This window comes from Mustela nigripes, unplaced genomic scaffold (assembly GCF_022355385.1).
Source record: "Mustela nigripes isolate SB6536 unplaced genomic scaffold, MUSNIG.SB6536 HiC_scaffold_148, whole genome shotgun sequence".
Classification (NCBI taxonomy): Eukaryota; Metazoa; Chordata; class Mammalia; order Carnivora; family Mustelidae; genus Mustela; species Mustela nigripes.
Genome location: NW_026739562.1, coordinates 8,949,246 through 8,971,454, shown reverse-complemented (window position 1 = coordinate 8,971,454; position 22,209 = coordinate 8,949,246). Strand labels below are relative to the sequence as shown.

The 22,209-nt window shown below is 53.7% G+C and overlaps 3 protein-coding genes across 11 annotated transcripts in view; 1 reads left to right on the top strand and 2 right to left on the bottom strand.

Annotated features, from left to right (window-relative positions):
• Nucleotides 1-18: 18 nt before the first annotated feature.
• Nucleotides 19-13,454, bottom strand: LOC132008426 (oxysterols receptor LXR-alpha). Of its 9 annotated transcripts, XM_059387028.1 has the most exons (11): nt 13,339-13,454; nt 10,328-10,568; nt 7,001-7,081; nt 6,308-6,496; nt 5,622-5,888; nt 5,170-5,378; nt 4,884-5,063; nt 4,641-4,740; nt 1,843-1,956; nt 1,535-1,629; nt 19-1,345 (listed from the first exon to the last, which is right to left on the bottom strand). In XM_059387028.1, the coding sequence occupies exons 3-11, from the start codon at nt 7,041-7,043 to the stop codon at nt 1,199-1,201; spliced, it is 1,344 nt and encodes a 447-aa protein (XP_059243011.1). In that variant the 5' UTR covers nt 7,044-7,081; nt 10,328-10,568; nt 13,339-13,454; the 3' UTR covers nt 19-1,198. The 9 variants fall into 9 exon arrangements, with proteins under 9 accessions (XP_059243011.1, XP_059243010.1, XP_059243014.1 ...); XM_059387027.1 differs by lacking the exon at nt 10,328-10,568; XM_059387031.1 differs by lacking the exons at nt 10,328-10,568; nt 13,339-13,454 and adding an exon at nt 13,040-13,311.
• A 69-nt stretch (nt 13,455-13,523) lies between these two features.
• On the top strand, nt 13,524-21,353 carry LOC132008431 (lysosomal acid phosphatase). The gene is made up of 11 exons (XM_059387043.1): nt 13,524-13,708; nt 14,301-14,396; nt 14,711-14,797; nt 15,842-15,994; nt 16,113-16,211; nt 16,293-16,382; nt 16,835-16,967; nt 17,700-17,782; nt 17,903-18,009; nt 18,124-18,299; nt 20,408-21,353. The coding sequence occupies exons 1-11, from the start codon at nt 13,595-13,597 to the stop codon at nt 20,539-20,541; spliced, it is 1,272 nt and encodes a 423-aa protein (XP_059243026.1). The 5' UTR covers nt 13,524-13,594; the 3' UTR covers nt 20,542-21,353.
• Nucleotides 20,887-22,209, bottom strand: part of LOC132008429 (DNA damage-binding protein 2) — a 21,659-nt gene continuing 20,336 nt past the window's right edge. Inside the window, exons 10-11 of the mRNA XM_059387039.1 lie at nt 22,149-22,194; nt 20,887-21,858 (exon numbers count right to left, since the gene is read on the bottom strand). Coding sequence (XP_059243022.1) covers nt 21,809-21,858; nt 22,149-22,194 — 96 coding nt within the window. The 3' untranslated portion in view covers nt 20,887-21,808. The remainder of the gene's footprint in view (nt 21,859-22,148; nt 22,195-22,209) is intronic.

Sequence of the window (22,209 nt, the reverse complement as noted above, 5' to 3'; positions counted from 1 at the left end):
ACATGGTAATAGAGCCTATTTCGACGAGATGTGGATTAATCTAGAGGCGACTTCTCAAGATAACACTGCTCCCAAGACTCTCTGAGCGTCCCCCACGTCTCACCCTCCCTCCCCCCGCTAGCGGTTTGGAAGTGCCCAGCAGCCAGGGCTGCAAAGCCTGCTGCCCCGGAGGTGGAGCCTACCAATTCAGGGACGGCGGGGGGGACCGATGCCGGAAGGCGCGGCCGCCGTCTCACCTACACGGGAGCGCGCCGTGCGAAGGGGGGGAGGTGTGAACGGAGCCGCGGTGCCCGCTGGGAAATGGAGTCCAGCCCTTCTGACAGGCCCGAACGGCAACGGGGCAGCCTCCCCAGTCCATAGAACCTGGGGCCCTAGAGCACGGACTGTTGTGCCCTCCTTTTTTTTTTTTTTATTTTTAATTTTTATTTATTTATTTATTTTTTAAGGTACCAACGGAAAACCCGAGGCATTATGGAGGCGCGTGTGAAGACAGGTACATGGCTGGGGTGTTAGTTCTGAAAATTCACCCAAGCTCCTCCTCAGAAAGACAACCCGATCCCACCTGGATCATGAAACGAAAAGGGCATCTAACCGTCAGCATTTCATTCACCCTCATGGGACTAGTAAGAGGAGGTCCCCTCTCACGGCCAAGGCTGTCACTTGTGACTTGTCTCCCTCCTCTGCGTCTGGAAGCAGATCTTAACCGACGGTTTCCTCCTCTGCGGCCGGGCCCCCACCCCCAACCCAGAAATGGTTTCGCTCATCCTATCTTCCTTTTGGTCTTTCTGTACAAAGAGCGCCAGGCCTATCAGTGAGGCATCCCCGAGGCATTTATGGCCAAGCCACAGAGTGACGGCGGAGAATTTCTCTGGGGGCCCTGTGGGGAACACAGGAAGTGGTGGAGGCAGGACGGGCAGGGCCTGGGAGAACCTTGTGCAAAGCGGCCCCCAGGCCCATCCATTTGGTTGAGGCAGTACAGGCTTCAGATGGAGCAGTTTCAGCAGGACCCTCCACTGCCCAGCAGCCAAACTCCCAACCCTTTGACTTTCCTTTAATGTCACTCGAGGAACTCCTTTGCCCAGCTTTGAGGAATGTTTGCCCTTCTCAGTCTGCTTCCCCTCTAGGAAGCAGCCGGGCGCATCAGCCTTCCAGCCCAGAAAACAGAAGATATGGGGGTGGGGGGGGGGAGGAAGAGCAGTCATTCGTGCACATCCCAGATCTCAGAGAGCAGCGGAGGAAGCTTTTTGTCCTGCAGGCGCAGTGCAAACACTTGCTCTGAATGGACACTGCTCAGTGTCCGGAGGCTCACCAGTTTCATTAGCATCCGTGGGAACATCAGTCGGTCCTGGGGGAAGGAGGGGACAAAGTACAGTTTCTGCCTCTCCCCAGGGAAGGGGGCAAGGGTAGGGGAATTGTGGAAGAGGCAGCAAATTGTCTGTGCAAGATGTCGTCAGGGAAGGATTCTCGAAGGGAAAGTAGGTGTGTCAGGGGATGAGCCTCTGGGGAAGAGGAGAAGAGGGGAGGGGAGACTCACATGGGGATGGTGGATGGAGACGTAGGCATGCAGGGCCTCCACATATGTGTGTTGCAGCCTCTCTACCTGGAGCTGGTCCTGCACGTTGGGCCGGTCTATAGGTCACCAACAGAGTTGAGGAGCAGGTCTGGCCAGGGTCTTAGTTTTATACCCCAAATCACAACCCCCCAAATAGGGACATACCCCACCCAGCCTCTCCCAAAGTAGCACAGCAAGGGCTTCCACTCCCACAATTCCTGCCCTATGGGGCCTGCAGCTCTGCTTGGTGCAAATCTCTTGCTCCTTTTCCCGCCTGCCCCTGCTCGCACCTGCAGAAAAGATGCTGATGGCAATGAGCAAAGCAAACTCGGCATCATTGAGTTGCAGTTCGTTCATGGCTCTGGAGAACTCGAAGATGGGGTTGATGAACTCCACCTGCAGCCCTGGGGAGGAAGAAGGGAGGCGGGGGCACATGGCAAAGGCAGCAGGAACTTCCTTCTCTCTTCCAGCTCCTCAACTTAAGGGAACTGTTAGGAAATCACTAAGAAGTCTCCCGGGGCTCTGCTGGGTAACATTAGGCAAGTTTCTTAACTTTCTAAGCCTCCTCTGTGACCTGGGAATCCTATCTGAACGTATAAGACTGCTGTGATGGTGAAACCATAAAGCAGGCAAAACATGTAGGGTTGTGCTTGGCACACAGGAGGTGCTGGATTCAATGATAATACTGCTGTCACTGGAATTCTCTAGAAATAGAGGCAAAGCTTCTTTCTGTTTACAAAGAAAGCTTTATCACTGGCAACTGGCCTTACTTATTTGAATACCAGAGATACATTTCATGTTTCATGTCCCAGCAGGAAGACCGCAACGTGGTCGAGGGCAGGGGCTGTGGCATCACACTGCCTGGGTCCGAGCCCCGGCTCGACCATTTATTAGGCTGTGTGACCTGGGGTAAGTTATTTAAGTTCCCTGAGCCTTGGTTTTTCCGTCTGTAAAATGGGGATAATAATAGTACCTCATTGGGTCCTTAGAATGGTAACTACTATATAAGTATTTGTTAAATAAATGAATGAATGAATAAACTCAAAACATAGAACCAGTCTTCTTGCTGAGGAGAGTGAAGTTCAACAAACCGTGACCTACAGACATGACACCTAAAGAACACTTCTCCCATCACTAAGTCTCCTCGTCCCACCCCGCCCGTGTCTGTCTGTCTGCTGTCTCTCAGCAGCCTTCTGCTAACTTTTCCAGGCGATGCTCCCTGATTAGTCACTTCCTGTACTTCTCCCCTGATGTTTATCAAGTGTGTGTTGAGACAGTTGAGACACTGAATGGACAAGAGCCATTTTATAAAGCCTTTCTTGGAGGGTTGTTGAGCCTCAAAATGTGCTGAACAGCCCCTTCGAACAGAGAGGATGAGGAGGTTCTGGAGCTGGGCCGTGCACCCTGCCAGCTCCACTCCTGGTCACTGAGCACGGGCCTCCGCTGCTCTCGGTCTGCATCCTGAGCTGCCCACCCCGTGCACACACAGCAGTGGACGCAGAGACGGACGGAGACCTGACAAAAGATCGCCCCTGCCCCTCCTCCCCAAGACCTCGCTGACAGAAGGAAATGAGAGGCAAACAGGACAGCCTCAAAACTGCTCACGTCAACGTATCGATAACTAGGTGCCGATTCAGACAGCACGAGTCTGCAAGTGCTGAAGGAACGCCCAGGCAGGGGAAGAGCGAAGCGTTCAGAAAGCAGGGTGCTGGAGGACCTTGGTGGCTCAGTGGGTTAAAGCCTATGCCTTTTGCTCAGATCATGATCCCAGAGTCCTGGAACCAAGCCCTGCATCGGGCTCTCTGCTTAGCAGGGAGACTGCTTCCACCTTTCTCTCTCTCTCTCTGCCTGCCTCTCTGCCTACTTGTGATCTTTGTCTGCCAAATAAATAGATAAAATCTTAAAAAAAAAAAAAGGAAGAAAGAAAAGAAAAGAGGGTTCTAGGAAGGAGGCAGTGGCCATGCTTTGGAAGAATGGGGATAATAAGCATTTGGGGACCAGGCAGATAAAGGGAGCTGGGCTTGGCTTTGAAAGCTTGAGAAAGTCATCAAATTGCCCCATCAGGTGCCTACATACGCCAGCAGCACCTGGGGCAACTGATGGCCACAGAGCTAGGGTTTAAGGGAGGCCTTCCTAGAAAGCTCATGGGCGGGCCTGTGCTGGAACAAGAGGCACGTGAGCTGCTCTGTCACCAGAAACCGGAGAAGACTATGAGTTCTGCCCTGGAAACCAGAACCTACTAACTCCGAGAATGAAGTCACTGCTTCAGCCCTAGTTCACAGGCCCATGCCCTCAGGTGCTCAACTCCTCAGTCTCCTGTTAAGTCGAAGTTCTAGTCCCTCCCAAACCCTCTCAGCCTCCCAAGCTTTTCTACCCCCACTCCCATAACACAAACGTTACCGGCAACTGAATATGAGGAAGCCAATACCGCTTAGCCCCCTAGCAAGTAGCAAAGAGCAGCACTGTGTGTGCACTAATTCTTGGAGAAAACACTCCAGGGTACAGCACGAGGATGGGAGTAGTTACTCTTATCCTAAAACTGCCCTAAAATTGCCATGTTCCAACATGTATTTTAGCTTTTTGGAAAAAGCAACTGAAGAAGAGTGGCGGGCAGGGGGAACAGTCCACACGATCCTTAAAGAGCACAACCAAGTTCATCACTAATTACTAAAAGGCTCATTGCAGCAGTTTTCGAGCTTTTTCCCTCGCTGTGATATTGTTTCTTCAAGCAAAACATTATGTAGAAGCACAGCATTAAGTGGGGTTTCTTGTTTGGCTATAGAGAGGTTGAAGGTCGTCTTGTACCTCTCTGTTCCTCCTCTAAGGGGACACTTAGAGGAGCCCCAACCCCCTCGGGCTCCCTGAAACACTGAAAACCACTGGCCAAATGCAACAGAGGTCAGATGTCTCTTTGTAGCAGCTGAGAGAGGCCTATTACCACTCCAACTTTCTGTCTTGGAAAAACAAATGGATCCTTCCGCATACAGCAACCCCAAACCCTGGGCCTGTGTCTCTGTAGTCACTATGAGCCCAGTGACAGAAAGTGTCTTTCCATCCAACCCAATCCTTTTCTGACCTCAGTTCTTACCTGCTTTGGCAAAGTCTTCCCGGTTATAACTGAAATCCTTGAGGAAGGTGATACTCTCACTCCCAGGGTTGTACCTCCGAGATGTCTCCAGAAGCATCACCTGCACGCAAGTAGCAGACCTCAAACAGGGACTCAGAAGGCTGGTCTTGGCATGGGGCCCCTTCGCTCCCCACCTGGCTGTCTGGAAGTGTGGGAGACAGTCCCGCCCTGCTTCTCCCTTCTCCCCTCGGCCTTGCCAGCCACCTCGATCGCAGAGGTCTTCAGCAGGGCGATCTGGTCCTCCCGGCTGAGCTGCAGGAAGCCAGGCAGCTGTTTGGCAAAATCAACGATCTCCTGCACGGAGACGATGGCCAGCTCGGTGAAGTGGGCAAAACGCTGCTGACGGGCCTCCCGGCTCTGGGGATCTGGTGCCATGGGCCAAGGCTACCCAGCAGGGCGAGGATGGAGAAAACGAACTACACTGAGTCAGCGATCAAGAAGCCGGTGGGTGCTCTGGGCACGGCCACCTCTCCCCGGTTCCCTCGGTTACCGTGACTCGAAGCCGGTCAGAAAAAGAGCGTCTGTTACACTGCTGCTGGGCAGCCACCAGCTTCTCAATCATGCCCCGCTGCTCGGGGCTGAGCTGGGGCAGGACTTGCGGGGGTGAGGACACCCTTGGGGGCATGGACGTGGCCTGAGCCTGCTCCTCCTCTAGCCGCTTCAGTTTCTTCAGGCGGATCTGCTCTTCTGACAAGACACCTAAGGACAGGGTTGGACATGACGAGGGGAGAAGAGGGGGACACAAGAAACAAGGATGGGACAGAGGGGTAGTTTGAGGCTCTAGAAAAGCAGAGAGCACTGGGTAAAGTCAAGGACGAGATTTTAACTCATACTTAGGGACCACGTAGGAAGACCCTGTAGGCTCAGCTGCCTGTCTACTCTCACACCCCGGCAGCCCTTTCCCGTCATCCTCCCCCCCGACTCCTGTCCCCAGACACTCACACTCCTCCCGCATGCCAGCCTGGCGGCATTTTCGAAGACGACACTCCTGACATTTGCGACGCATGTAGGTGTCCATGGGGCAGTGGCCCCCACTGTGGCAGACATAGCGCGCCCCCTTGATGACACTGCGGCGGAAGAACCCCTTGCAGCCCTCACAGCTCAGCACGTTGTAGTGGAAACCGGACGCCTTGTCCCCACACACACTGCACAGCTCGTTCCCCAGCATTTTGGGGGCTGGCCCCTTTTTCCGCTTTTGTGGACGGAGCTCTGGAAAGAGGAGAGACTTCATGTTCCTCTCCAAGAAGAAAGCCCCTGGTGCCCAGTTGGCCACTGCGCTGAGCACTCAGTGAACTTCATCCCCTTCGGTGCATGCTGTCTAGTCTGTTATGACAAAGTAGCTCTCATGTGCCAAGTGCTATTCTGTCCTAGGTACTGCCTGAGCCCTTTACATGCACTGATCCTCCCAAATGTAACAGATACGTACTATTATTATTTCCATCTTACAGATAAGGAAACTGAGGCTCAGGAAGACCCAAGGCAGAGACAAAATTCACATTCAGATCATTCAGGTCTAGTAGAATCCAAAGCCTTTGGACTTAACCATGGTCTCACAAGGTAAACAGCCCTATGGTACCCCTCCCAGATCCAGGGGGCCCCTTCCTCCTCCAAATCCAACAGCTCCTCACCTGTAGACTCTGGAGGGGTATCCACCCCAGGGAGCAGGACTGCAGGCTCTGCTGCCTCCAGCCCTGCCCCCAGAGAGCCCCCACCGGACTGGGGAGTGCTGGCTTCCTCCCTGAGGATACAGGTGTTGCCTCCCAGCGCCTGGCTGCTGGCATCTTGTGCATCTGGCTCCCACAGCTCCGCTGCAGAGTCTGAGCCCCAAAAAAGAGGCACAAGGGGGTCTCAGGTCCCTCCCATCCACTTCCTTAGTGTCCTTCTGGGAAACTGCTCATTTCTCTCTACCCCTAGAGGGCAGCAAAATGTTGGCTCAGGCTTCAGGACCCTGGGGTTTATGTGGGCTCTAGGGCTAGTCTCTTGTAATCCCCTGCACCTCAGTACCTTAGATGAGGATGTTAACCTTTGTCCCCTTGAAGGGCTGACATGCATCCACTTCAGAGGTCAGACAGAATCAAAGCCAGTGCTGGTAGGCACCAGACAAGCCAGCTCTCCCCAGCGGCAAGCCCACCTTGAGAAGGACCAGCACCAGACCCAGCACAGAGGTAGTCTGGGCAGAAGGAGGCAAGCAATACCGAGAACCACTCTGGACTGCTCTCCAGGGGACAGCTGAAGGCAAGTACTGAAGGAGGCTGATTCCCGAGGGAGGAGAGGATCTGGGATCTGAGCTCAGAGGAGAGGGCTGGAGTGAAGACGCTTACCAGGAGAAGCATCAGGCACGGGGGCCTCCAGCCACAGGGACATCTCTTCCTGGAGCCCTGGACATTACCAAGGCGGCTGTCCTGCAGGAATGACCGAGGTTACTGTCTTCAGAACTGGGGCCCTCTCTGGCCTCATCAACCTTCTCCTCCTGATCCTACGAGTACTCATATACCCGCCAACACTTACTTGCTCTGTATGTATATATCGGGCTGTGCTAAAGATTTATATGCCTTCCTCTAGATACGCCTATGATGTCATGACTTCACTCTTAAACCCATTTTATAGACGAGGGAACTGAGGTTCAAAAAGATTAAGTAAATTGCCTATAGCCACACAGTTAGGCAACGGTGTAGAGCCAAGATTCCAACTCTGGTCTGACTCCAAAGTCTGAGCTGTTGGCTAAGGTGCCCACCTTGCCACCTTTTCTCCCCGAGGGACACCTCCAGGCCATCACAGAGTGTCTGGGCACATCTGCCCAGCTTCTGTCAGAGCCCCTTCCCCTTCCTCCAGCACTGAGGACAGCCAAAGTTGGCCAGGACTAGGGCATGGGATTGAGGCTCACTCACCCAGTAAGACTCACTGCTTGTTAGATAACTTCACTGCTGTCACTTTCCAGCGTCCCAGCACAAACCTCCTACCTCCAGGAGTTGCTCCATTTCACAGCCAGGATCCCCTCCCCCAGAACCCCTCAGGAGTTATTCTGGACCCAAATAGAATCCTCTTGCTTCCTGGGCTGCCATCACCATCATCATCCTTCACTTCTCCCCAGAGACCCCTAAGATCTACAGGGTACCCTGTAGACCCATACCAGGGTACCCGCGTAGACCCTACGCGCTCCCTCCCAGACTCACACAAAGAGCCCCAGGCCAGTGCTGAGGAGCAGACCCACCGAATCCCCAGGCCACCAGACTTCCCGGCTGGGGCAGTCTCTGGAGCCCCCTTGCTGGGAGGGGAGGGCGGTGCAATCTCCTGTCTGAGATCTTGCACTGGGAGCCGGAGCTGAGCAAGTGAGGGACCGGAGCCCCGGGGAAGTAATGTGGGGAAAGGCTGAGGGGAGGGACTGCCAAGGGGTCGGGCCACTTCTCCTTCCTGCTAGGCAGACCGGAGACGACTGACTAGAGCCCTAGCCGCCATCCCCCACACCCACAGGGCAGCTTCCCCACCATGTTGACTCCTCCCCAGCGCGACCGCCCGCCCCCTCAGTCCAGCCTCACCCCTGCCCCCGCCGCCCCCAACCACGACAGTCCCATTTCTCTGTAGACCTGCCCAGTTCCACATCTCTCCCCTTCCTCTCCTCACCCCAGTGGCTCTTAGCCGCTCTTACAGAAGGGCTGCCTCCCAGGCACCCCCTACCCCAATCCCGGCAGCCTCCAGAGTCACCTCGTAGAGCAAAGGTCCCGGCACTGCCTGGAATTGCAACACTGAGCCTCAGCCTGCTTTCCCAGCCTCCCTCCTCCTCCCCTGCCTCTGGGAAGGGCCAAAAGCTCTCCCTACTAGCCCCAGGCCTCAGCCAAATTAGTATAATAACTCCAGGGGTGGAGAGACCGGTGCTCATCCTTCCAGGGAGTCTCCGAGTGGCGGTACCCTGCAGGGGGCCACCAAGATGTGAAGAGACCCAGAGAGAGAGGAGCAATGGCAGGGCTGGGATGGGGGTGGAGGCAGAGACGGCAGGTAACCCAGGTGCCAGCCCAGGATGGACCTGGGACGGTATGCACATCTGGGAATCGTTCATCTGAAGTGATGGTAGGTTCTATCCAGCATCTACTGAGACTACAGCCATAGCCATCCTGCCCTGCAGCCTGGAACGTGAGATCCATCCGAGAGGAGACACCATGTTTTATTGATTTTATCTCCCCTGTCACCCATGGAACAGGGCCTCGCACAAAGCAGGCAACAGAACAGGAACTACGTTCCTGATTGTTAAATGAACAGGTGAACAAAAAAAAATAATATGATCCTCTTCTACACCTGAGCTTTCAGCACCTGAGCTCTGGGCCTGGCTTTGCCTCTGCCTCTTTCTAACTGTGATCTTAATTAAATGAGTTACATCATATCTCTGAACCTGTTTCCCTACCTTTAAAATAGGGATGGTAAGAATAATGGTGTTTGCCACATACGGTTGTCATGAGAGGTACACAACGTATCACACAGCTCAAGGGGTGGGACACAGTAGGTGTTCAAGAAAGAGCAGCAGTTCTCCTTCCCCCTCGATCCTTTCATCTACAGGTCTTCCCATCGCCTCGAATCTGCGCACTGTTAACCTTCCAGTGCTTGTTTCCACACACAAACCCCTCACTATCTCTTTCGGTTCTTTTGGGCTCCCAGGAAGGAGGGAGGGCAAGTAACAGGAGCACCATTTCACAGAGAGCCCTGAGCTCATGGCAAAGCCCCTGCCAAGACCACACACAGTGACCAAGCTGGGGTCAGAATCCAGATGTCCTTGCTCTAGTCCCTGTGCTCTTCCTTTCTCCTGTGTCAGAGTCCAGGAATACTCTTGTCTGGACCCCACGGAGTCCAGTGGCCAGTGGAGCACTGAGACGGAAGAAGCGAGGGCTGGTGGGCTGCAGCGGGAGAGACAGGGGATGCTTCAGTCCAGATGTGGGAGGCCAGGAGCTGAGGTTACTGCTGGTTGTTCACCCGCTGCCCTGCTCCCAGTTTCCTGCTCCCAGGCTCTTCCTGTTTTGCTGTGAACTCCAGTTCCCATGGGCCCCACATTAAAGGACAGAAGGACAGAGGGCCAGGGCAGGCAGCCAGAGGGACTGAAACAGATGAACAGGGCACCAGGGAAGAGATGAAAAAGGGAAAGAGTGGACAGAGGGTGTGGAGGAACAGGACAGGAGAAGGACAGGGAAAGCAGAAACAGGGAAGGAGCGTGGTGAGACATGGGAGGAAGCACAGGGTGGGGTGGGCGAGTAGGCGGGGGTGGGAGAGCAGAGACTTGAGAAGACAGCAGGCTGCCTGGTGTTGCAAAATCTGCCCATGTATTCACTTTCGCATTTCAGAAAAGCCCCTCCGACACCCCCCATCTCAAAGTTCTGCCTCCAGTTTTAGCTCTTGTTCCGTCTTTTCACAAGGTCATCCCCTCCTAAGGCCACCAGCCTTGTCTGAGCATCTCTGAGTCACGAGCACAAGGCTCTCCATTCCTCTTGCATGTGTTCCTTTCCCGATTTTCACAAGGCCCCAGCTGTCCTGGGAAAGTAGACACCAGGGACTCCAACCCCTGGGAAACTGCAGCCATCCTGTCCCAGCACCCACACCATCCAACCAGTTCCCTCCTCCACCTTCCCACACCCCCAGAAGTGCAGCCAGAGATGCCACCGCAGTACCTGGTTATAAGGAACGTGGGACGGCACGTGCTCTCGGCCTTGATGACCTATCTTCTGGGGGCTGGAAAACACCTCTCGCATCCACTCCTGATCCTTAGCTCCCTCTCCTGACACCTCAGTCGGCCCAGGACCCTGTGACCACACGCGAGCCCCACCTGGAGCCCTCTTGACCCAGGTCAGCACCAGTTGCTCAACGAACAGGGCGCCATCTTCCTCCAAGGCAGGAATCAGTTCGCTTTGTCTCAAGTGGAGAAGGAGGAAGCATCAGCAGCCCTTTACTGCCAGAGCCAACCCTTCAAGGTTACAGGGGTTCAGGAGCGCCGCCTCCCCCTGCCCCCCACCCCATGAAAAGGGAAAGGGCGAGGAAAATGGGAGACAAAACCTGCTGGCACTATCTCCACAGAGTTTCTGCAGGCCAACTGCTGGGACTTCTCTCCCAAACAGAGCAAGTAGTCAGATGATCAGCAGCTGGGGTCACATGTCTCACTCTGCCAGACCCACCCCCACAGAATGGTCCCACCAGCTCACAGGTGTTAGGCACAAAGCCTCCCAGTGCTGTGGGGCCTTTCCTAGGTTTCTTTGGCTCCTGGGGGATCCTAGAACCTCTGGGGATCTTCCAGGTCCTATTTGTGAACCCCTAGAACCTAGAACCTAGAACCAGAGGCTTTTCCTTGCAGCAAGGGGAACCTTGAACGTAAAAAAGAGGAGCATTCACCAGTTCACAGTCATACATGAAACTTGAAAATTCCCCTTAAAGTACGTGAATTCCCATGTGGCAGGGCACAAGGTATGGTCCGGAGGGACAGACTGGGGAAACGGGTTCTTGCTCCCTCCTTCACCATTCTGGAAAGATGCAGTGTGGGGGTCATCTTGCAGGGCACTTAAACAACCTCTGCCCAACCTCCAATCACAAGACAGAGAAGAACGCAGGAATTTCTGCTTCTCAAGCCTATAAGTTCAGAGATGATATACCAGGTGAAAAGGAAAAAAGTAACATCTATTACTACATACGTTTATCTTTACATGTGTTATTTTATTTATCCTCGTATATAACCCTAGGAGACAGTCACTAACAAGTGGGCCAATATCAAATCTGAACACAGGTATAACAGACTCAAAAGCTCAAGCTCATCATCAAACAAACACAAAACACCTCGCTCCATTACACAAAACTGCCTCACCTGCCTCACCTAAATAGTTAACTCACCTGGATTTAGGTTTGCTTCTGACAACACAGGGTGGAACAGTGGCTTCCAAACCTGGTCTCATTTTCAGAGATTCTAATTTATTTGGTCTGGGGTAGGCCCCTGTATCTATCTATCTATCTATCTATCTACATGCCTAGTTTTTTGTATCTATAGTTAGGAACCAAGGCATGGAGACCATAGAATCATCTGGTAGAAAATATGCAGCAGCTGGGGGTCAAGAAACCAGGGCTTAGCTCTTGATTCCACCATGTACTTCACCCCTCCTGGATTTCTTTTCCCTACAGAAATGAAATATCTGCTCCATCAATCCCTCCTACATAGGATACTTGCAGGCACAAAGGATACAGACATACTTTAGCAAGTGGGAAGAAAAGCAAAAGATGAATTTGTTCTACTCGCCAAAATTTAGTGAGCCCAAGATTTATTTACATTCTGAATTCATAAAGGTCTGGCTACATTGCAAGAAGAGTAAGGGATATATTAGAAGAAACATTCAAGAATGCCCACTAATATGCAGAATTTTGCCCATTAGCTGTGCCGCCATTCAACCCCACCAATGTGAAAAGGTTTCGTCAGAAATCTCTATTGAAAGTATCTGGGGGCTACTCAGTATGGTTTAGCAATGCAGTTTGAGTGGCCTGCAAGAAGCAGTCCATTTTCAAGACTAATTGGGAATCAGAAAACTTGAGTTTTAATCCGTTCTCCTAAACTCTGTGACCTTGGACAAGCTCTTCTCTCTGATTTTGTTTCCTTATCCTTTTAAGTAAGGGCAGTAGGTTAGATTGGGGATTCAGAGATGCTGACTTATGGAAACTACTGACATTTTTCATGAACCCTAGAGATTATATGCAAAATTCCATTTGTGTGTGTGGACATTTTTCCAGAAGGTGGGGTGGGGGTGGTAAATTTTCATCTGATTCAGAAAGGTCCTTGTGACTAAGTAAGATTAACAACTATTTGACTACCCATACTTCAGTTCTCAATTTCTATTCACTCCTCCATAATAACTCTGTAAGGTATACATAAGTAATTGGATCCAAAGTCCTAGGGCAAAATTATGACCCTGCTTTCTCCCATATAGTTCTGATCAGGTTTTATTTTTCCAACCATCTTTAGTCATTTTACTTCCGGGGGCAGATCTGATCAAAGCACCCCAAGGGTCTAGTGATTCTGGAGCTGTGAGTCACGCCCAGCTCAGTCACCAAGCCATGAAGCCAAACTGGCTGCACCCGGATCCTAATGGCCGATGCCTGGAGGGTCCCTGATTCTGCGGAAACTCCACTTACTCGCACTTTATGTTATGCTCCTTCCCCTTATCCCTATAATATCTACCTCCCCATTGGTCTGAAATTCCTCCCCTGTGGATTCACTGCTTTGGTTTTTCAAAGTCTGAACATACTGTGCAACCCACTCGTTTTGGAGGAAGCAAAAACTGTAACGGAAAGTGAGAGGTCTCCTGGAGCTTTGCTCAAAGGCACGAGCTGTAGGCTACACTGGGACCAACCTCAAGGGCATAGGGAGTCCAAAGAACTGTTGACACGCTGTGCCCTGCATCAGAGGGAGCCTCCCCGGGACAAAGAGCCAGGGCCAAGGCTCAAATTCCACCAGAAGGTAGAGGCGTGGAGCGGGGTGCCCTGTACTTCCAACCCTTGCCTGAAGTCTGCAGCGGCTCTGGCTCTGAGCTCAGGCCTAGTTGCACCCCGGCCCGAGGGGGCGCTCGCTCTCCCAGCCGATGTCCGGCTGGCGCCACCTTGTTATTCGGTCTCGTGGCGGGGGCCAACCGGAGGTCGGGGTTCTCTTTACCAAGACGAGGTCCTCAGCATCTTCTACCGCGCGAGGTTGCACTACACTCCCACGCTCCTCCGCCGCGGCCGCATCGCGGGCTTCCTACATGCATTCCCTCCCAAATTCCTCCTTCTCCCACCATCTCTGCCCCTCCTTTAGCAAGATGGCGGCGAAGGCACTTCCGGCGTGTGTCTTGACGGGTGCGTCCGGGCGGCAGCTGGAGGTGCCACGCAGCGGGTTCCACCCTCTTTCTGCAGCATAGTCTATAACGGTGATGGCGGGCAGACAGTTTGCGTGGAGCGGGGCGGCTCTTCTCCAGCTCCTTCTTGGCGTGAATCTGATAGTGATGCCCCCCACCCAGGCCCGGAGTCTGCGCTTCGTTACCTTGGTAATGAGAGATGGGATGTCCCAAGGGCTCGCCGAGAGCTGGAAGGGCACAGGCCCGCTGTGAGAGGGAGGGGCGGGGCTTGGGCTGGTGTCGGGGTCTCTCCAGGCTCATGATCGGGTTTCGGAGGAGACCCCGGGCCTGAAGGGTTGGGGGCCCGGTTTGGAATTGAAGTGGAGCCCCAGTTATTTTCGGGGGCCAGACAGGGTGTAAGTAGTTCTGTATCAGGGCATAGGTTGGGTGAGTCTGTCTTGGGAAAGGGATGTGATAGAACGAACGGTCAAGAGACTCACCCTTAAGCCTTTGGTGATTTCCCCCCAATTTCTCCCACCACCTGCATTGCTTTCATTTATCTTTTCCTTTTTCACCTATATCTTTGGCGTTGCCTGTAGTCTCCCCTGGCGTTGTGTTGGCCAAATTCGAATCTCTGGAACCTGTTCAAAGTTAGTGACTTCCGAGCTGGGGTCTTTTGCAGTGGGCAGAATTAAGGCTTCACAGAAGGAGTAGGGCTTCCCTCCCCAGCAGGGCAAAGGTGGGCCGTGTGTCCCCATTGTGGAACCTTCTGACCTGGAGGCAAACTATTTTCTTTCCTCAGCTATACCGACATGGAGACCGTTCACCAGTGAAGACATATCCCAAGGACCCCTATCAGGAAGATGAGTGGCCTCAGGGGTTTGGTCAGCTAACCAAGGTGGGTCAAAGGCCAGGGCCACACTCCGGGTTTGCTGTAGCATGAGTGACCTCAAGAGCAGACCAGAGATCTTGGGGGCCCCACCGAATTGTCATTTCCCACGTGGCTGCTGACTTTGACCAGATTTCTCAACCTTACTTTCCTCTGTGCCCAGGACAGGTGCCATACACAATGGGCCACTTAATAAATGACTTCTGTGATCAGATTGACCCACTCCTACTTCCAGCCAGGGTAGATTTGGAAAGCAACACTGCCTAAGCCCTGTGGGATGTGTGAGCTGCCCCTTCCCTGTCAGCCCTTGCATTTGTCCGCAGGAAGGGATGCAACAGCACTGGGAGCTGGGCCAGGCTCTGCGGCAGCGCTACCAAGGCTTTCTCAACACCTCTTACCACCGGCAAGAGGTAAGGCTGGGAGCCCAAGGGACAAGGGGAGGGGAACCTGCTGTTCTCATGCTCTCCCCTCAAGGAGTCTGGGCCACTCTGGCCTCCTTCCGTGCATTTTCGGTTACACCTACAGGACAAGGCATCTCAGCTGTGTAGCACAGTCCCAGAGGCCAAGTTGCCCCTCTTTGACTCGGAAAGGGCCAAAATAGATCAAGCATCCAAGCTCAGGGTTAAGGGCCTAGCGAAATCTTTTCTGATTCTGTGAAATAACCTGGATTTCCCATCCAAGATGCTTCTCAAGTACCTACTAAGGGCAGAGTGCTGTGCTAGCACTCTGCATTAATGGTGCAGCACACAGATAGGATATCCGTCTTCCCAGAGCTTAGACTGTAGTGAGGGTGACATGATAAACCACCCAGGGCCAAGAGATAAAGAGCAGGGATCACGTGTAGAGAAGGCATGTCAGGGAAGACCGGCCAGTGTTCCAGCTCCTTGAGGCCCTCCACCCCAGGGAGGGGGTTGGCTGTTCCTCTGGTTACCACTGTTGGCCACGGGCATCTCGATGTTATTGTTCCCTTGAGGGGCAGCTCTGTCCTGGTCTTGCCCTGCCCCACTGAAGACCCTGCCCTACTGCATCCTACTCCCTTTGCACAAGGAATTATCTCTGTTCCTTATTTCCTCTCCCTGATCTCTAAGCCACTTCATAAAGGGGTGTATGTCTTTGGAGACAGTTTCTGCCTTCAAGGACTGTGATGTTGATAGGGAGATAGGCATCACTAGGAAACCGGACCGACAGACAGAACTGACAGCCTTAGTGACTAAGCACTTGGGACTGGGAGGGCATTTGAGCTAGAGCCATTTCCACAGGAGTTCTTCACAGACTGGGGACAGCCAGCCCCTAGCTGAGTGTTTGGACCTTTGCTGGGAAGAGGGACAAGGAAGGTCAGAGACAGCCACCATTTGCTGGGTAACCATCAAGGACAGGTTCTCCCGCCACGGCCCCTCTGAGGGGCCAAAGCTCTCACCCCACCCCCATAGGTGAGACTGGTGTTGTCATTGCAGGTTTATGTGCGAAGCACAGACTTTGACCGCACTCTCATGAGTGCCGAGGCCAACCTGGCTGGACTCTTCCCTCCCAATGGGATGCAGCGTTTCAACCCAAATATCTCTTGGCAACCTATCCCCGTCCACACTGTGCCCATCGCTGAGGATAGGGTAAGACTGGCCAGCCCTTCCCTGGAGGTGGTGAGAGGGATGACTCTGGCCGTGAGCCTGGCTGTGATCCCCAACTCCTTCTCTGCCTCTGTTCCATGCCCCCCACTTCGGTCTACAGCTGCTGAAGTTCCCGTTGGGCCCATGTCCCCGCTACGAGCAGCTGCAGAACGAGACCCGACAGACACCAGAGTATCAGAATGAGAGTGTTCAGAATGCAGTGAGTGGGGCTCAGGCGGAGGTCACCACACTGGCCCTTTCCCCCAGGGCAGTACTGATCCCCTTGATCCATTTTTCATAGCAATTTCTGGATATGGTGGCCAACGAGACTGGGCTTACAGACGTGACACTGGAGACTGTCTGGAATGTCTATGACACACTCTTCTGTGAGGTGAGCCCACTTAGGGTCCCAGGTATGGCCTTTCTTCCCTCAAACCTCCGCAGGCCCAGGTGACCAGGACAAGTAGCCTACCATGCCTGGATACCATTCCCACAGGGAAGGTCCAGGCAAGCCGCTTCTTGTGAAACCAAGGAATTTCCCTTATGGGTGAAAAAGAACCTCAGAGTGGGAAATGGTTTATTCTGTGTCAGCAGTTCTTGGCCTCTCCACCCAGAACTCTCATGGTGCCCGGCTCCATTCTGCTGAGTCACGCTTTCCGTGCCTGAGCTTCCTTTCCTGCGTCCTGTCCGCCATGTGTCCTGGTTCCAGTCCCTCAGCTTCATGTCTCATCTCCTCTCCCTCCCTCACACACACACAGGCACCTTCCCGCTGGGGAGGAGAGCTGTCCCCGGAGAGGCTCTGGCCTAGGCCTGGGAAGCTAACCTGCCCGCTGCGATACACAGCAAACACACGGGCTGGTCCTGCCGCCCTGGGCCTCACCCCGAACCATGCAGCGTCTAAGCCGACTAAAGGACTTCAGCTTCCGCTTCCTCTTCGGGATCTACGAGCAGGCAGAGAAGGCCCGGCTTCAGGGGGGTGAGTGGCGGGCAGCGCGTCACTCCCCTCCTCAGGATCCTACTGCATTAAAAATCTGCTCTGGAGGCTTTCTCCCACGCTTCCTTCTCCAGCTGTAGTGCTCTCTGCTCCTTCGAAACCAGACCTCCTGTTAGCCCCCAAAGTCTCCCCAGTCTTCTGAATGCTTAGCTTCTTTGTCCCTGTAGAAAGGCCACTGTCGAGTTTGTGTGCTTCTTTTCTAGCATTCACATTCTTAAGTGTCACCCGTGTCAGAAGACCCTCTGTCCCCTCCAGAGAACCACCAGGGGCCACTTTGACCAGAAGGCTGAGAGTAATACACATGCCAGTTTCCTGATCCGAGCCCCCAAGGGAGGGCTGGCTGTCACACTTGCCCGAGCCCACCCAAGGCCAGGCGCCCATGTGCGGCCACCATCTTGTGCGTCCTGAAGCAAGCTTAGGTTTATATTTGCTCCAACCGGGAGTAATTGTCCAGACGCCGGCAGGGCCTTGCAGCTCCTTTACAAATTGGCAGGTCTCTCTCTGTCTGTGTTGAAATACCGGTATCTTGTTTTATCTTGCTTCCCTCTGTAAATGCGAAAGCTCTTAGACAACAGAGGTGCTAGAGAGTTTTCTGCGTGATTCCTATGCCCCGGTGATCAGACCCAGGATAGTAGAGGGTGAAGGGCCACACATAGGTCTGGTCAGAAGACGAGGAAGCCGGTGCCACTGACACTGGGGACTCTTCTCCTTCAGGAGTCCTGCTGGCTCAGATACGGAAGAACCTGACCCTGATGGCAACCTCCTCCCAGCTCCCTAAGCTGCTGGTTTACTCCGCGGTGAGCTCCCGTAGTCCCCAGGGTGCGGTCGTCAAGCAAGGAGCTGGATTTCCTCTCTCTCCAGCACCTGGGGGTGGGGCTGGGGGAGCAGTGCTGAAGGGGAGCTCCGCTGTCTTACAGCATGATACCACGCTGGTCGCGCTGCAGATGGCACTGGACGTCTACAATGGGGAACAGGCCCCCTACGCCTCCTGCCACATATTTGAACTGTACCAGGAAGATAACGGGTGAGTGCAGCCACCAGTCTGCCCTCTGGAAGGGTACTTGTGTGGTGGCTGTGGGCGGCCCCAGGGCTCGGGTACCGGCCTGCGGAGCAGCTTCCGTCTCCTGTCAACCCTCAGGAATTTCTCAGTGGAGATGTACTTCCGGAATGAGAGTGACAAGGCTCCCTGGCCTCTGGTCCTGCCTGGTTGCCCTCACCGCTGCCCGCTGCAGGACTTTCTGCACCTCACAGAGCCGGTCGTGCCCAAGGATTGGCAACAGGAGTGCCAGCTGGCAAGCGGGCCCGCGGACACAGGTGAGCTGCTGCCTGCCTCTGTGAGGAACATCCCAGAACAGGTTTCAGTTCCTTCCCACAGGTCCCCAAAGAGCTGCTGTACCTCCAATCCTCTGACTCTTGTCGCTAGACAGTTCACTTCCCCACCCCGAGACCATTCCTCACCCTCTCCCTCCTCATTCTCAGGCGATGCCCTCCCTTCTCATATCACTGAGGAAACAGGGTGTCCAGGAGAGCATGGGCTCGTCCTCCCACCAGCAGTTCTTCCAGCTTCTTTGCTGGCATAAGCCACTACCAGAGGCCGAGCTCCCACGGGTGCTCCGGGTCCATCTCTTGTCACTTCCACAGGGACTTGTGGGGCCCCAGTGTTTCCTGTTTCCTGGGTCAGTCCCATCTTGAAAGTGTAACGAAGACCCGTGAGGGCCCCATCTTCCTGCAGCTGTGCTCTGTCTCTGTTCCCTGTGAAAGTGGAATCCTTTGCCTAGACTCTGGTTCCGTTTGCTCAGTGCTTGTCCTGTCAGACTGGCGCTAGACAGTGTGTGTCACCTTCTACCGCAGTGAAGCCACTTTTGTAAAGGACCAATGGCCTCCTCTTATCAAAACCTGATCAGTTCTCAGCTTCTCTCATCTCTTAGGGGCATGATATAATCGACTGTTCTTCTTGAGACACTTCCTCGGCTTCTCTGGCTTTCTTCTGACTTGTAGGTGGCTTCCTTACTGGCTTTTTCTCCCCACAGAACAATGGATGGCCCAGGTCTCATCTTGGCCTTCCCCAATCTGTGCCCACGCCCAAGGTGATCCCACCCAACCTCCTGGCTTCACATACTACCTCCGTGCAGAGTTCCATCCTTTTATGATTCAGATTCATGACCTTTCCTCTGAGCTACAGACTCACATATCCAGCTGCTGACTTGAGGTCTCTCCAAGCTGCCGACACCAGACAAGCTGCAGACCAGTGTCTGACACCAGACACTCTTACCCCCACATCCACTCTTCCTCCAGGTTCGCGCATCTTCGCGAATGCCACATTCGTTACCTCCTTACATAGGGTGACCCTGTGAGTCCTCTTGAATACCATCTTTCTCAGACCCCACATCCGGGTCACTAGCAGGATCTGCTAGATCTTATCAGCTTGACCTTTAAAATTCATCCTCTTGGGGCGCCTGGGTGGCTCATTGGGTTGGGCCTCTGCCTTCGGCTCAGGTCATGGTCTCAGAGTCCTGGGATCGAGCCCCGCATCAGGCTCTCTGCTCTGGTGGGGAGCCTGCTTCCCCCTGTCTCTCTGCCTACTTGTGATTTCTGTCTGTCAAATAAATAAATAAAATATTAAAAAAAAAAAATCCTCTTGGGGCAACTGGGTGGCTCAGTCAGTTAAGCATCTGCCATCGGCTCAAGTCATGATCCCATGAGCCCCACATTGGGCTCTCTGCTCAGTGGGGAGTCTGCTTCTCCCTCTCCCTGCCTCTCTCCTCTTTTCCCTGTCAAATAAAATCATAGACACACACTCACAAATATATATATATATATGTATACACACACATAGACACACACTCACAAATATATATATATATATGTATACACACACACACACACACACACACACACACACACACACACACATATAAAAAACCAGTTCATATCACTACTCTTCTCAGAATCTTCCAGTGGCCTCCTATGACATTGAGAACAAAATCCAGGTCCTTCCCCATGGCCTTCCAGGGGCTTCTGGTCTGATTCTCTGCTCTGATCTGTTTGTTCCTCACTTACTCTGCTGTAGTGATACTTATTTCGCAGCTGATCCTAGAAGGTGCCAAATGTATTCCCACATCAGTGCCTTTTGTACTTGCTTTCCGTCTACCCACCCCTTCCACCCTTGTCCTCAGACCCTTTCTCTCAGATGCAAGTGTCTCCGTGAGTCCAGGTCTCTGGTCAAATTGTCACTTCCTCAGCGAGCCCTTCCATGACTGACCTACTACCTTTCCATCCTTTTCTCTTTGCTTTGTTTTTCTTTATAGCACTTGTCACTAACCTGGTATGTCCCATTGTAAGAGCACGTGGTGTCTGGTAGTCAGTCGGGTTTTTGTCTGACGAACACTGATAAGCACTTTCTCTTCCCCTCCCCCGCCCAGAGGTGATCGTGGCCTTGGCTGTCTGTGGCTCCATCCTCTTCCTCCTCATCGTGCTGCTCCTCACCGTCTTGTTCCGGATACAGGCCCAGCCTCCTGGCTACCGCCACGTCGCAGATGGGGAAGATCATGCCTGACAACCACTCAGCCCCCTTCCCTCTGCCTCCTAGGGGAGGGGGGCTGGGCCCTTGCTCCTGACTGTTGCTGCTCCCCAACCCGTGGACGGGAGACCCTGGGTTGGCCTCTCTCTGATGACCCCAACCTAGATGAACAAGTGGGACTCGGCTTGGCCCTTGGCACCTGTCACTCAGCATTCACGTGCCTCCCTGTTCACCAAGTACTGTGTTGGACTTCGGCTTTCTCCAGACAAGATTTGCCTCCACCATGCTTCCTAAGGACCAGAAGTGTAGACAAGTAGTCGAGCTTCACTCAGGACCCGGGATTGAAAAACTGAAGGAGTTAGTGCTTGTTCTGCCTCACGCCCCACCCCCCAAACCCAGCCTTGCTCTCTCTTCCAGCCTGGACTCTTCGGCAAATGGCTCAGAGGACACAGTCTTGCCTCTCAGTGCTTACTGTAGTGGGAAAAACTGCACAACATCGGGGGTATGGACACTGGCCACTAAGGAACCGGATCGCCCAGAGGCCAGCCAGCCAAGTTTTCCTTTGTCCCCCTGAAGCCATTATGTCTGTTACAGAGTCAGACATAATGCTTCAGGCATCTTGTCAGCCTGCAGCTGGAGCAGGGCAGGAGGGTGTTGGTGCTGGGGAGGGGGAGAGGAAGAGGGAGGGGGCATGAGTTGCGGCACAGACCTGACACTACTATCCCTCTCAGCGAGGCTGGGGTCTCCACGGACCAGAGGCCCATGCAGGTTGTGAGCTGGCCAGCTTGTGACTGTGGCCCAGAACAGGGCTAAGGTGACTTCCGGAGAATGAAAGTTCTAGACTCTTAGTGCGGTTTCTGTGCCTTTTCTTCCTTTGGGGGCCCCAGGGAGCGCTTCGGCCAGGTCAGTGCTGGAAGATCCACTCAGAAGCTCAGTTGGGTATGGTTTTATTAGCCACGCCAATCATGAGCACAAACCGAGGACCACTACCTGATCCCTCTGTCACTGCACGTCAAAGAACAGAGAAGTCCCTTGGCCCCAGGAGAAGCTTGGCTCCAGGCTGGATATAGCAGAGACCCTTGGAGCACCTGGGGTACCAACCCCGGAGAAGTTTCTGGAGCTAAGTCCAAAGCAGTTAACATGCCAGTGTCCCAGTCCCACAGCATCCCATGCCACAGTGTCCCTGCTCCAACCCTAAGACTTGGATACCTTTGGCCCTTTAACACACAGCCGCCTCTTCACACAGGATGTGTTCTCAGGTGGCTCCAAGCTCTGGCTTGGTCCACACCTTCATTAATGGGTCTCATGTCCGCATCCCAGCTTCCTCCTGGCTCCAAATGAGAATGTGATAACCTAGGAGGAGTGAGACCAGTCTGACTTGCACCTTCCATGATCCATCTCTGAGAACTTGGGGCTAGCTCAGGGCACCTAGGACTTGGTCGGGAAATACCAGGAAACTGGACAACAGCCAGGCATTGTCATGACCAAGTCAAAGCATGAGGCATGGAGGGCCTAGGCCAAAGAGTCTGTTGTCTCCTGGAAGTCTTTACTGGGGTGGCTGGTTAAGCTGAGAGGGGCCTGCACTCAACTTGGGGGAGCAGGGTAGGGCTTGGCCAATCTGAGATACAACCTGCTTCACTCACCCATCACAGAGGCCAACGTGTCCCCCATGGGATTGAACTCATTGAGCTGTGGAGACAAGGG